The sequence below is a fragment of the Molossus molossus genome, unplaced genomic scaffold (genome assembly GCF_014108415.1).
Source record: "Molossus molossus isolate mMolMol1 unplaced genomic scaffold, mMolMol1.p scaffold_m16_p_17, whole genome shotgun sequence".
Lineage (NCBI taxonomy): Eukaryota > Metazoa > Chordata > Mammalia > Chiroptera > Molossidae > Molossus > Molossus molossus.
The window spans coordinates 51,080,715-51,095,167 of NW_023425352.1; the positions used below are offsets into that span (position 1 = coordinate 51,080,715).

Genomic DNA, 14,453 nt, shown 5'->3' on the forward strand with positions numbered 1-14,453 from the left:
CGGGCTGCGAGCTGACATGGGGCCTCTGCCTTCACAGACCCGGTCTGCGAGCTGACAGGGGGCCGCTGCCTTCACAGACCCGGTCTGCGAGCTGACACGGCGCCGCTGCCCTCAGACCCGGTCTGCGAGCTGACACAGGGCTGCTGCCCTCAGACCCGGTCTGCGAGCTGACATGGGGCCGCTGCCCTCAGACCCGGTCTGCGAGCTGACGGGGCCGCTGCCCTCAGACCCAGTCTGCAAGCTGACACGGCGCCGCTGCCCTCAGACCCGGTCTGCGAGCTGCCATCTCCTGCGGTCCCTGGGATGAGGCCCACGGAGCCAGCACAGCCGGGTCCCGCCTCTGTGCCTTCACTGCTCACTGGATGCCCCTCTGCCCCGTCTCCTTCTATCCAAATTCTACCGAAGCCCAGCCCAAAGCTCGTGTCCCCCTGGGACCACAAGGATATGTCCTAGGCGCCAGACCTCAAAGCAAGTAATTTGGTTCAAGTGTGGAGCAGGAACACCAGACCAGGCCCTGCCCTCAAAGGCTGGCTCCGTCTCCAGCGGGGTGCTGGCCCAGTAACGGTCCTGGCATAGGGTGTTGAAAAGGGCTCTAGCAGACGGCTCGAGCGCCCACTCTATGCCAGGCATTGTAATCAGACACGGACGGACACAGAGGCCAGAGCTTTGCCCAGTGTGGTCATTTCAATGGGCAACTCCTCCTTTCCACAGCTGGCTCTCAGGGTCAGAAGGCAGGACCTCACCCATTGCCCGCTTGCAGGCAGGGGGAGCTGAGTGTCCCTGGGGAGGGCATGGCGGGGACCTGCGCACGAGTCCACATGCTTGAAGGAGAGCATGACGCCACGCCAGCCTCACCAGGGCAGGTGGGAGGCGGCCTGGCACCAGCTCCAGAGAGAAGCGGCCTTCACCGGGCCACGAGGAAAACAAGGGCCCGCAGGCCTCGCCTTCCTCACGCCTCAGCACCTCTTTTTCTTTTCTGATCCCATGTCACTGATTCCCCCAACTGCCCTGATAGGCTAGCGGATAACAAATATTATCCCCAGTGTACAGGTGAGGAAACTGAGGTCCAGAGGAGTTGTATCTCTTGGAAAACACACAGGGAGTGGGAGAGCTGGGCCTGGACTTGAGGTCCTGTACTCCCAAATGTAGCTCAGGTCATATCCACACCGCCAAGCCCCATAGGACCAGAGGCTCCATCAGAGTTTGGGGGCTGTCTGTACTGACTCAAAATAGGGTCCCACCGAGCCTCCAGGGCACATGGGTTCTAACAAGAGCCATACAGTAATAATACCAAAAATTAATTATTAAATAGCATTTCACCTAAAACACTTAGCTTGGTACCTGGTATATACTGCTCAATATGTGATGCTTTATTATTAATATTAACTCAGTTATTAATTTCACATAGTAAGTGCTTCACGGTTTCCCAGGACCTTTCCACAACACTTACGAATATCCCCATTCTGCAGGTCCCCCAGTGGGGACGTGCCGGGCTCACGGTCATGACTGTGAAGTGCAGAGCTCACCTGTCCCCTGCTTCGGGCTCCCAACCCCCACCCCACGACCTGGACCCACCCACATGTTACAGAGGCCCAGGCTGAACCTGAGCCCTTTAAGAGCCCAGGCTGAGCACGGGGAGGGAGTGGCCCCAAACCTAAGGCCAGGCTGGAGCTGCATTCTTTGGGGGAGTGAGTAGCCGCTTGGCATTTTCCCTTTGATACTGATACAGGCATTTTAATAGCTGCCATGATCAGGCGGGTGATGTTTCAGCTGTGGCCACGCGGGGCATTCCAGGGACCCTGGCTGCTCACGGGGAAGGCAGGAAGGCTCTCTTGTCCAGGACGGCTGGGGTCCACCTCAGGGCCTCAGAAGGTTTTCCACCTGCCCCTGAGCCTCAGCCTGGGGATTTCTCTCCAGGGGTACCCAAGGGAGCAAGGGTGGTGACCTAAGTAGGTGAAGCTGGCCAGGGAGAGGGACTGTGGTAACCTGGACAGCACATGCGCATCTGAAAGGGGCAGCTGTCACTCGGTACCATGGCCCAGTGTTGCCAGAGAGATCGGAAATCTAGACCTTTATGTGAAATCTCCTGTTTTGTAAGCAACCGACATTTATTGAGCATTTACCATATGCCGGGCCATGTTCTAGCCCCTTGGGAATATGGCAGTGAATACAACAGACCAAAACACCCATGTTCTTGTGGTACTTACTTTCTGGTGGTGGGGGAAGACATTAAGCAAGATGATTAAGGCAAGCCCAGCCGGTGTGGCTCAGTGGTTGAGCATCGACCCATGCACCAAGAGGTCTCCAGTTCGATTCCCAGTCAAGGCACATGCCCAGGTTGTGGGCCAAACCCGTAGTGGAGAAAATAAAACAGAGGAGGAATAGCAGGTATATTTCAGGAGAGCACTGGGGACAAGGAAAACCTCACTGAGAGTGAGCCAGGTGGTTAGCTAGACAGAGCACATCCCAGGCAGAGAGGGCCGCAGGTGCAAAGGCCCTGAGGTAGGAGGAAGCCTGGCATGCGCAAGCCCATCACGAGGGCCTGTGAGGTCACCCTGGTTGCCATGTTGAGTGGTCTGTGGGGCAAGAGCAGAAGTAGGAATTCATCTGAAGGTGATGGCAGCCATCAGGCCAGAGATGTGAGGCCTGGAGCAGGGGGTGTTGGTGGGAGTGTGAGAAGGGGTCAGGTCCTGGACTTGTCTGGAAGGTAGAGAACAGGAGTTGCCGACTGAATGGGTGTGGCATGGGAGAGAAAGAGGCATCACTGGTGATGTCAAGGTTTTGAACAACTGGCGGATGCAGTTGCCATTACCTGTGATGAGGGAGGGACCAGCCCGGGGAAAGGGGACAGAATACAAGGAGCTCGGTTTTGCTGGGCTAATTTTGGGATGCCTGTGGATGGAGATGTCAAGTGGGCAGCTGAATAAATGCATCTGGTGTTCCGGAGGAAGGTCCAGGTTAGAGGTGCAGAGACCAGGGCATTGGCACATACAGATGGCGTTGAAGCCATAAGACCAGCGAGACTGGGCCTGCGCTCTCCAACACAGTGTAAGAGGGAACCAGCAGCCCTGGCCGGTTGGGCTCAGCGGTTAGAGCGTCGGCCCTCGGACCAGAGAGTCCCGGGTTTGGTTCCCTCTAAGGGCACGGACCTTGGTTGCAGTTTGTCCCCGTCCCAGGTCTTGGGGTTGTGTGATGGCAACCAGTCGATGTGTCTCTCTCACATCGATGTTTCTCTCTCTCTCTTCCTCCCTCTCTCCCTCCCGCTCTATCTGAAGATAAATGCAAAAATGTCCTCTGGTGAGGATAAAAAACAGAAGAAGAAGGAACCAGCAAAGGGCACTGAGAAGGAGCACAGGTGGTAGGAGGGAAGAGCCTGGAGAGTGGCGTCCTGTGCCAAGGAGAAGGAGTGAGCAAATGCTGAGAGGCTGCGAGGAGGGGAGCACCGCCCACTGGGCTAGCTACGCGGGGTCATCGGTGGCTGCATGGAGGTCATCAGTGACTACAGGAGAAGTTCTTGGGGGAAGGGAGGGTAACCGCTGACAGGAGTGGTCCAGGAGGGTGCACCATCCATCAGGGACTTTTTCTAGAAAAACAGCTTGGTCAAAAAAGGCTTTTTCTTACCTTTTCTTTTTTGTGTGATGAGAGGAACAATAGCGCGCTTGCATAATGATTTACATCAGAGTCCTTTACAAAGGATAGCTTAATCCCCCTCCAAGCCTCTTTCCGGAAACACGTTTTTTATGGGAGCCCAACCATGCTGTTTTGTGTTCGATGCTTTTTGCCTGCACAGAGAGTTAGTGGTGGTGGCAGAGAGTGTTCATCCCACAGGACCCGATATTTACCAGTGGGCCCTCTACCTACCAGTGTGCTGCCCAGTGGTGTAAGCGATGCAGTCCGAGGGCCGCAGGCGGGAGGGAGGCTTGCTGCAGGAGGTCCTGGAGCGGGCGGCGGGAAGACAGGGAGCAGGCGGAGGGCTGGCCTGATCTGGGGCACAGACGGGCGAGCACGGGGAGAGAAGGGAGAGTTCGCCGCTCAGACGCAGGTCGGCGGGAATCGTGGTGGCGGGACCTCTGCAAGGCCTCCTCTGCCTGCGACTGTTTTCTCAAGGTCATCAGGTGACCGTGACGTTGGGGAGAGCCTGTTGGGGTTGGGGAGAGAAGGTGTGAGAACTACTGGGGCAGGAAGATGAAGGAGCCAGGGAATCACAACGCGCTAGCTGGGCTTTCATCGGGAGAATGATCGCGTATTAAAGCGAAGCCGGTCAGCAAGGTCGCGCGCTTTCTCTGGCCTCCTGCTGCGTGGGTCTGGCGTGGGGTCGTGGAAATGTACGTTCTACTGGGTTTGTGGCTTAGCCAGGAGAATGTGCTGCAGGGACAGGCAACCCAGGTTGTAGCCGTAGCCAGGACAGTGATTACAATCACTGACCACAGAGTTTGAACTGGGCAAAGGACAGTGAGAAGGTGGAACCACCCTCAGATGGCAGGTCCTGCGGCTGGAAGGAGCCCTGGGGTGAGCCGTTAGAAGCAGCGAGCTACAAAAGGGGCTCAGTGGGTGGGGTTGAGAACTGAAAAATCTTTCAGACTCTTGAAGAGGTGTGGTGATGTTGGGATTTAATACTTTTTAAAAATAAACACTGGGCAAGCCAAGAAAACACCCACATCCTGATCTTAGCCAGTTTCCCATTTCTGTGTAGACGTATCCTTCGCCTGTTAACGGGTGCCCCTGGCTCCCAGTCCATCGCCTTTCTATCCAGGCCATCCTGAGCTCCAGAACCAACATCTCCTGCCCACCTGGGCTCCTTCACAAGGACAACCCTCAAACTCAGATTGTCACCTTCCCACACGCCTGCTTTCGCCCCTGTCCTGTCCCCATAGGGGCATGTTGGGTCCCCCCGCAGAGCCTGGTGTCTACCCTGCCCCACCAAGCCCATCCCGCGCCCCGGCCATTCTTCCTCCCAAGTGTCCTTCCGCGTGTCTCCTCTCCATCCTGCTGCCACGCCGTGACGCAGACCACCAGTGTCTCTCAGCTGCACTGATGACTGTGACAGCCTCCAGAGGTGAACCTCAGCATCCAGCCTTCGGTCCCGCCTTCATCTCCAGAGCCCAGCCTATGTGGGCATCTCGCTGTTGTTGAATGAGTGACAACCCTAATTGCAACCTGTAGCCAGAATGCTGCAAACTCCGCTGAAATCGGCTTGTCAGTCACTGAATGGCTCTGTCGCTTAGCATCTACTATGTGCCAGGAACAGCCACAAATAAGTCTTTTAAGAGCCCAAGGTTATTGGTGGGAAAGGAGATGGAGAGGTACAGTCCCTGATGGAAGTGGCATTGGTGAGCTGGGCTCAGACCTGAGCATCACGGGCCTTTCACCAGACTTTGTCCTGGGAGGTCACCTGTTTGCCCAGTGGCCTTTTAGTGGCTACCTGTGGCCTAGCCCCAATATCCATCCACAATAATTATGTGCCAGTATCCCTTTCTGAGTGAGGGGACCCCTTTGGGACATTCCTCCCTTCCTCCCCTCCTGTCTCCTTGACCCTCTGCCGCCTTCTGCCCTCAGAGTCCTCGCCCTGTCTGTCACTGAGCTCCCTCTCCCAGGGGCATCTGTATACACGTTTCTCCAGCAGGATGGAATGAACTTTGCATCAAAAAGCCTGAGTTCTTGTCCCAGATCCATCACATACTGGCTGTGCCACCTTCCACAAGTCAGTCAGCCTCTCTGAGCCTCCATTTCCTTAAGTAGAAAATGAGCTCACTGTTAAACTTACCTTGGAGTTAGACTGTGACAAATCGCCATGATTCTCTGTATAAAGGTACCCAGCTCGGAGCAAGTACAGACTGGGGCTTAGCAGACACGAGTTTGATGGGGTTCATCAGGAAGCTTTCCTGACCATCCCTCTCGCCCACGGAACCAGAGCTGACGCCACACCCCACGCCGCCCGCGCGGCTGTACCCTCTCACTGCCTGCCCTGGGTGGCGGAGCGCCACAGTAGTCAAATGCTGGAGAACTGCCGCTGGGGTCCCCTACACGCCAGGGACTGCTGCCCTTGTCAGTCAGGCCGGCCATCGCACAGGCCCCGCGCGGCCAGGTCGCCCAGCTCTTCAGGAGAAATTGAAAATGCAGATGCATGTGTGAAATCAACCTCTTCCAAATATTGGCAACAAATTCGGAAGAAGGATATCTGTGGGAACCAATTAAAATGCATCTGAGGGCCAACCTGGCCCAGAGGCTACCAGCTTCCAACTGCTGCACTGGCGCCAGAGAGTGTGGGTTCAAATCCCAGCCTTCCTTCCCCCCGACCTTGGCTGAGCCACAGTCTCCTGTCTCTGCTTCGGGTTCTTCATCTGCAACATGAGAACAACAGTAGCTAACATGTTTTGGGTGCCCTTCCTTTCTATGCATCCGCCTTTTCTATCCTCTCAGAAACCCCACGAGGCAGGGACTGTTACCAGCTCAAGGTCCGAGAACTGTGAGTGATCCCAGGCCACCTGGCCCCAGAGGCGTGCCTGTTGCCCTCTGTGCGCGTGTGGCCCATGCCCCAGGGCGGCTGTGAGGGCTAAGGCCACAGTGCCCCATGCTGGACAGCAGGCACTCCGGGCACTGGTGCTTGTAGATGTGATCTGTCTGTTTACCACCATGGAGCTGCAAGTCCTTGAGGGCGGTAGGTGTCCCAATCATGCCACCTCTTTGGGGCCTTCAAGATAGGCTCAAAGATTTGCAGGCTGGTGAGGAAGAGGTTTGATGGAAGGGCAGAGGACCTGCTCCACCCCCAACCCCCACTCGTACCCAGGCCTCCTTGGCCTGGCTATGTGGGCTACACCAGAAGAACAGAAGTCACCATCTCTGCCCTGGGATCCAACAGGAGCCCAGAACTAGCCAGAGCCGAGAGCCCAGAAAAGCGGTCACTGTGCCCATGAGTGTCAGTGCAGAAAGGGCCACAACTGGTTTACAGGGTCCTGTGATTGGGGTTAATTTCTTTAAGAGCACTCCGAAAACATCAGACACTGAGATTGCCTAGATGGGACCTCTCTGTCTGCTTCTTATTACCCAGACGTCCGGTGGCCAGTCTTTGATCCAGGAACAGTCCTGCCAGCCCCCGAGTGGCCCCTCTCCACCCCCACCCCTGCCAGCCCGCAGACGATTTCCAGGGCTTGGCCATCAGGACTCCCAGTGACTTCTCTCCTCTGTTTCCTTGTGCAGAAATGGAAGCTCCACTCTCGGAGGCGCCGGGAGGCCCCGAAGATGGCTCCAGGGTGTTACTGCCCGCCAGGTAAGGAGCCCTGCAAACGGGTGACGAGAATGACACACACCAGAGGCCCTCGCAGTGTCCGTGCTCCGGCCACACCCGGCTCGGGACATCACTTTTCATGTGAAAGATGGGAATGACAATAGCTGTGATGTTGCCTTTCTTCTATCCATCGTTCATTCAAGCATTCATTCATTTATACTCTTCCATGGCCTCCACCGTATGCACCAGGTTGTGAAATTAGACGCGATAACGGGCTTGGCTACGTTTTGCAAATTCTTTTTTATGTATTTATTTTTCAATTTATTTTAGAGAGGGAGGAAGGGAGAAGGAGAGGGAGATAGAAACATTGATGAGAGAGAACATCGATTGGCCCCTTCCTGCATGCGCCCCACTGGGGATATGGCCCACAGCCTGGGCATGTGCCCTGTCTGGGAATCGAACCAGCGACCTCTTGGTGCATGGGCCGAGGCTCAGCCACTGAGCCACACCGGCCGGGCAGCCCACTGCAAATTCTGAAGTGTTGTGCAGCATTGAAGGAAAGATAAGCCCAAGAGGGCAGAGACCAGCTTCATCATGGCTACATTGTGACTCCAGATCCTGACACATAGTAGGTGCACAACAGTGTTTGTTGCTGGGATGAATGGATTACACAATAATTGTAAAATTTCCCTCCCTCGCTAGGTAGCTTAGGGTACTTCGTGATGTGTGGTATCTAGAACACCTGCACGAACGCAGCCTTGCTCACAGCTCCAAGTCTAAAGGCGATGTGGTGTAACTGAGTTAACCAGTCCAATCTGGATTCAGATTCTGCTTCTGCTATTTGCTAGCCCTGTGTGGGCAGATCACCTCCAAGACGCCTCTTCTAGAGCTCTTTACTCCGCACGCACGACCTGCTCCTCACCGGGTCTGTCCATCCGGTCCCAGCTGTATGCCGAGTACCTGCTCGGTGCTGGGCACCATGCTGCGTGGTGGGTTCAGTTCATTGTCCACAGTTAATAATGATAAGCTAGTTCATCTGGACTTTCTAGTTGCTGACCATTATTATTAAGCCATGAGAATGACAGATGAGCAAGTTTTATTATTCCCATGGTAACTGAATGGGCTGTACTTTTATGGGGATGAGGAAGGAAGCTCCATAAAAGGGTTGGGGGAGAAAACAATGATGTAATTGCAGAGGGTTTGGCCCTGCTCTGGACCTCTGCCAGCTCAGACTATGGCCCCGCAATACCCACCGTGGGCAGGTGGCATTGGCAGGACACTGACTGGGCTCTCTGGCAGGCCCTCCATGGACACGGGAGCTGAGGGTCCCATGTTCCCCAAGCCAGGAAAGAGGCCAACAGATGTTGAGCACAGGGGATGGGGGACTGCACTTGCTGGGGCGTGAGGGGCTGAGGTGGGAGTCAGTGCAGGGGGCTGCGACAGGAGATGGTGATATCGTGATGGGACTCATCTGGCCCCAGGCAGAAGAGGGTCGTCCGGGTTAATTAAAAGGGTGTCCAGAAGCCCTGGGAAGCTCCCTCCCTCCCGCGGGCCCAGGAGATTGAGGCCTGGGATTTGGGAATGCGTTAAGAATGCCAAGGTTAATGAGACGAGGTGAAGGCAAGGGTGGGTGACAGGGCAGAGCAGAGCGACTGTCGTAGCCGCGTTTCAGATGCTCAGGTCTGTTGTCTCCAGAACTCTGGCAATTGCAGTTGTTATTTTTGCTCAAAGGATAGAATGCTGGTGAAGGGCGGGAGATTTGGAGCCACGGGAGACGGGGGTTTGAATTTCAGCTCTGACATTTACCAGCTGTGTGACCTTCAGAGAAGCATTTAACCTCTCTCTGCCTTAATTGCCTCGTGTGAGAAATGGGGATAAAACCCATCTTGCAGGTACATGGTGACGACCCAGTGAGATAGTTGTAGGAAGTACTAGCACCTTCCCTGATTCCTAGAAAGCACAACTATTTTTCCCCTTAACTCCTCTTGTGCCGTGTCCTGATGCTGGGCAACATGGACTGCTCACCGGTGGCAAAGCAGAGGTTACTGATCTCTCTCCCCTGCCTGATTGGGCTTCCATGTCCTGCCTGCCATCAGAGTGGGTGCCTAACCAACAGGTATCAACTTTGTGCTTGGGAGAGTCTGGCTCTGGAGGGCCTGGGGTCTGGGAGCTGGGGAGGATGTGGCGGGAGGGATGAAGGATTTGGAAGAATGCCTCATCTCTCCTCACCTTCTGGGAGTCTGTGTGGGCTTGGACGAGGAGGAGAAAGCCGAGAGGCAGCATGAGCAGCTCAGAGGTTGTGGGGACAAGGGACACCTTGGGTTGAAGGGACACAGTGGGGAGAAGGAAAGGCTTGATGCAGGTCCTCAGCGGGAGGGGCCACCAGCAGGGACTGAGTCAGCCAGGAGATGGGAGGAGAGAGAGCAGGGGCTTCTGGAAGGGGTGTCCTGGTGTTTGAGAATTCCCCAGAGGGCAGTTTGGCCTGAAGTATAGATCAGAGCCAGGTAGTTAACACCAAGAGAGTTTAAAGAGAAAACCCAGATTGAGGTAAAATAAGGAGACTAAATGCTTACCCAGCTTTTTGGAGTTGGCAAAGGAGGACCAGAGAGGTCACAGAGTGGGGCCTCAGACAATAGAACCACGGAGTAAACGCATCTGCTGGGATGGGCTGCGTCCTGCTGCATCCCTGCACCTGGCCCCTCTGCCCCACCTGAGGCTTCTCACCCCGCAGTAAAGTCACCTCCTTCACACTGAACTGCGGGCCATGTGGCTGCAGCCTCTTATGAGTAATAGTAGTTATTGCTGCTGCCCCTGATTGAGCACCTACTATGTGCTAGGCACAGGACTGAGCACTTCACAGGCGCGAGCACTTCTCCAAACAGGCAGAGTGGAGTTCTGATGTTCTGAAATGTTTGCAAACCTCCAAACTCATGGGCAAAACACGACTTTCACCCGTGCACCTTAATCACGATCCTCGAGTATTTCCTTAGGGGCAGAGTTTATGAACCACTTCAAGACTCCTGACACTCACAGAAGGACTTAGACAAGTGTAAAGCGCCACGTGCAGATTCACAGCATCCGTCCTGTTTGTCTCATGCCGTGCCCCGTACGTAGGATGCTCAGGGAATGTTCCATAGCCCATCATCAAGAGTCATCCCTGAGTGATCGGATTCTTTCTTGTGTGTTCTCCATCTCCCCTCCGGTTGGTTTCTGATGCCTCCCTGACTTCAAGACTGCTCTGAGTCTTGCCTGATGCTGAAGTCACAGCTGTTGGGACACAACAAATAAACACACACTGTTCCTGCCCACTGTGGCCGCTGAGATTGGAGCCTAGAGCCCCAAACCCGAGCCTGCCCCCGGTTTGCCTCTGAGGCTGGCTGGGCTGAGTGGGAGTCCTGCGGTGGGTGTGTTCTTCCTTGTGGCAGCCTTGGGTCCTGGGCGGCATCCAAAGGGCTTGGGACACATAATCGTGGGCAGAAAACCCACCTCCTTCCCTTCCTACGCTGACCTTGCCAGCATCCTCCCAGGATCCTCCCTGTCCCAAAATAGCCACGTACTGGCTGAAATCTGGTTGTATCCTGCTTCGGGGCTGCATGTACTCTTTGCCAAGGGAGTGCTGTGCCTGTCGGCCTGGGACGGGATGCCAAAGGTCGGGCCTCCTTAGAGGCTCACCGCTGTCAGAAGTTCAGAGGCATAGGTGTGGGCCGTTTGCAAAGCATATGGCCTGGCGGGGCAGGAGAAGGGCGCTGGGAACAGCTGTACAGACCGTGGGACTTCCTAGCCACTTGAAAAGAACACAAAGATCAGGCAGAGTCTCTCGTTCTCTTTCCCATTCTTAGTAACACACGAGGAGCAGGACAATGTAGACTCCAGGCAGCGAGGAAGCAGCCACTTCAGGCCCGCCAGGCTGGGGCTGGGCGGGCCGGCAGCGTGGGGATGCCCCGGGTGTACACACGGAAGGAGCCTGGACCGCCGAGCTGCGCGGCAGATTCCTTTGCTGTCTGGGCTTCATCTCTAAGGGGAAGACGAGGTCAGAGTCATGCACTGATCACCAGGCCAAGAGGTTGCACAGCCGTAGCTGGACAAGGGGTGACATGGTCAGGTCCGTGCGTCAGTTCCATCGCCGGCTCTGATATGGAGAATGGACGAGGGGAGAGAGGGGCCCTCAGCCAGGCTAGTGGGAGAGGCCATGGCCGTCTCCGTGTTGGGGTGTGCTAATGAGACGTACATATGAAGAGCCAGGGGTTCCAGAGGAACGCGGACCACCCGGGGGTGGGGGGCGGGCAGTGGCCTGGAGGCTGGCAGTAAGAAACAAACAGGGAAGCGGGTGGGGAGCATATCGTTAGGGTATAGACACAGCACATCATAACAATACACCCCGAATACAGGGATTCCAGGGAGGGAGAAGAGAGGTCTCTACCTGAGCAGGCTGGCAGACAGTGATCCAGGGATGGGAGGGTGGCCCTGCCACCGTCATCAGGTGGCTTCCATCTCTAGGCTCCTGTCAGCTGCTTTGTCCTCCCACCCCAGGGCCAGCGTGAAAAAGAAGGGGCCCAGGAGAGTACACGCCCAGCCCCTCGGCAAAACTGGAAGGAAAACAACCTGACGCATCCCTTCTGCTCACATCCCATCGGCCAGCACCCAGTCTCCTGGTTACCCCTAGATCCCAGGCGGCCAGGCAGTGTGTTCTGCTGGGTGGCTATGCCCAGGTATCTCTTTATTACTCTGGGAGGTGGGAGGACAGACACTAGGAACAGCCAGCAGTCTGCACAGCGGGCACCCGGGGCAGCCACGGACACGACAAAGGCTCTGAGAGGCAAGGCAGGGCTGTCTGGGAAAGGCAGGACTGAAGGGAGCGGAGCGCAGAAGCAGTCACGGGAAATAAGGCACGAGAGGCAGCAGAGGGCCAGGCTCTCGCCATTCAAACGGGGGCCAAGGGTTTTCATCCTGAGGATGACTGATGGTAACGCTGCCCGGAGAGCTCCGTGGAGTCCAGTCCCGAGGCTGCATCTCAGAGCAGCAGAAGATGCGGTAACCACTTCGTGACGTGTGCCGCGGATGCCCAGTGGCGGGCAGCAAGGCCTGTGCCCTGGCTTTGGTACCCCACGGCGATGATGCATCAGAGACGGTTCGGGAAGTAGGGATGGGACCCGATCCAATTTGCATTCTGGAGCCATAACTGGCAGTGATGTGGACAATGGCGCGGAGAGGGGAAAGCCCCTTCCAGCAACAAGTCTGCGATTCTATGAGCGGGGCTCTCTTTTCTCATGTGTCCCTATTTATAGTCACATTGGAACTGCCTCTCGGGGCTTGGTTATTTTCCGTAGGTGGTGAGAACTGGTGTCCACACACCCTGGAGCTCTTCCTTTGTCTAGCCTGCCCTGTTTGCCCTGGCACCAGTTTCTGCCCCCAACAGCCTCGGTGCATTTACACGGCAGGACCCATGGCCAGAGCTTCTGTCCCCAGCTGGGCCCCTCTCTCCTCCCCTGGGCTGTAGCAGAGCAGACCCACAGCCCCCACCCCCCTTCTTTGTGGTTCTCCTTATTTCAGACTCAGCTAACCCAGAAAAGGGAGAATTCAGAACAAAGTGTCCTTTGGTGCCATTAATAAAGAAAAAGATTGCAGAGCTGATGGTGGTTTTAGGGAGACTATTTAAGCTAAACAAATACTGTTTTCAGGCACCTCAGAAACTCTACATGCAAATAATCTTTGGGGTAATTCTGAGTCATTCCTGGCTATTCCTTATTTTTGTCTTTTTTTTTATCCTCACCCGAGGAAATTTTTTCATTTTTTGTTCACATAGAGTGGGAGGGAGAGAGAGGAAGAGAGAGAGAGAGAGAAACATCGATGTGAAAGGGACACATCGAGTGGTTGCCACCCGCACGACCCATCCAGGGCCAGGGACAAACTGCGCCCTTAGTGGGAACCGAACCTGGGTCTCTCTGGACCGCAGGCTGATGCTCTAACTGCTGAGCCAAACGGGCCAGGGCTCCTGGCTATTCCTTAAAGTGCATCCCTGAGGGCCAGCCTGGGAAGAGACCGTCCGATTCAATTCAGACTCTCCCTTGTTTTGCTTCAGCCAGAGGGATGGGCTTTCACATGCTGCGTCAGCTTCATTTCCCGTCTCCCACCCCACGTCCTCCTCCTGACTTTGCAGTCCTGTCCCATGGTCCACCTGACCGCCCAGACACTTCGGCACCAACCCATCAGTACCTCCTTCTCCCTCACCCACGGTACTCCATCGGTTGCTGGGTTCTGTCAATTCCACTTCTCTGCTCAAAAACCATCCATGGCTCTCCGGTGTTCATATCCAATTCCACCCCAATAAAAAGCGCTTTTTTGTCTCTCTAGTCTAGTCTCTGACCAATCTCTCACCGTGTTCTCACTCTTTTTCTTTTTTTTTTATTTATTTTTTATTTTTTTAATTTTTTATTTATTTTTTTGTTACAGATATTTCTCCTTTTTTACCCCATTGGCACCCCCCTCCCCACCCCACCCCCGCCCCATCCCCGGCTTAGTTGTCCATGTCCGTTGGTCATGCATACATGCATGTAAGTTCTGTGGTTTATCTCTTCCCACCCCACCCCCTACCCCCTCTTCTGAGGGATGTCAGTCTGTGCCCTACTTCCATGTTTCTGGGTCTACCGTATTCCTCAGACTGTTATGTTCATTATATTACACAAATAAGTGAGATCATGTGGTATTTGTCTTTTTCTGCTTGGCTTATTTCACTTAGAATAATACTTTCCAGGTCCCTCCATGTCGTCTCAAAGGATAAGAGATCTTTCTTTCTTACCGCTGCATAGTACTCCATTGTGTATATGTACCACTGCTTTTTTATCCATTCGTCTACTGATGGACACTTGGGCTGTTTCCAGATCTTAGCTATTGTAAATAGTGCAGCTATGAACATGGGGGTACATATATTCTTCCTGATTGGTGTTTCAGGCTTCTTAGGGTATATTCCTAGAAGCGGGATCACTGGGTCAAATGGAAGTTCAATTTTTAATTTTTTGAGGTAACACCATATTGTTTTCCATAGTGGCTGCACCAGTCTGCATTCCCATCAGCAGTGTACTAGAGTCCCCTTTTCTCCACACCCTCGCCAACACTTGTTGTTTGATGATTTGTTGATGGCGGCCATTCTGACAGGTGTGAGGTGATACCTCATTGTTGTTTTAATTTGCATCTCTCTCATGATTAGTGATGTTGAGCATTTCTTCATATG

At 54.7% G+C, this 14,453-nt stretch overlaps 1 protein-coding gene across 16 annotated transcripts in view; it reads left to right on the forward strand.

Annotated features, from left to right (window-relative positions):
* Positions 1-14,453, forward strand: part of COL13A1 (collagen type XIII alpha 1 chain) — a 148,076-nt gene that overhangs the window by 12,064 nt on the left and 121,559 nt on the right. For all 16 annotated transcript variants that reach the window (XM_036264690.1, XM_036264695.1, XM_036264698.1 and 13 more), the window contains exon 2: positions 7,198-7,267. In XM_036264690.1, coding sequence (XP_036120583.1) covers positions 7,198-7,267 — 70 coding nt within the window. The remainder of the gene's footprint in view (positions 1-7,197; positions 7,268-14,453) is intronic.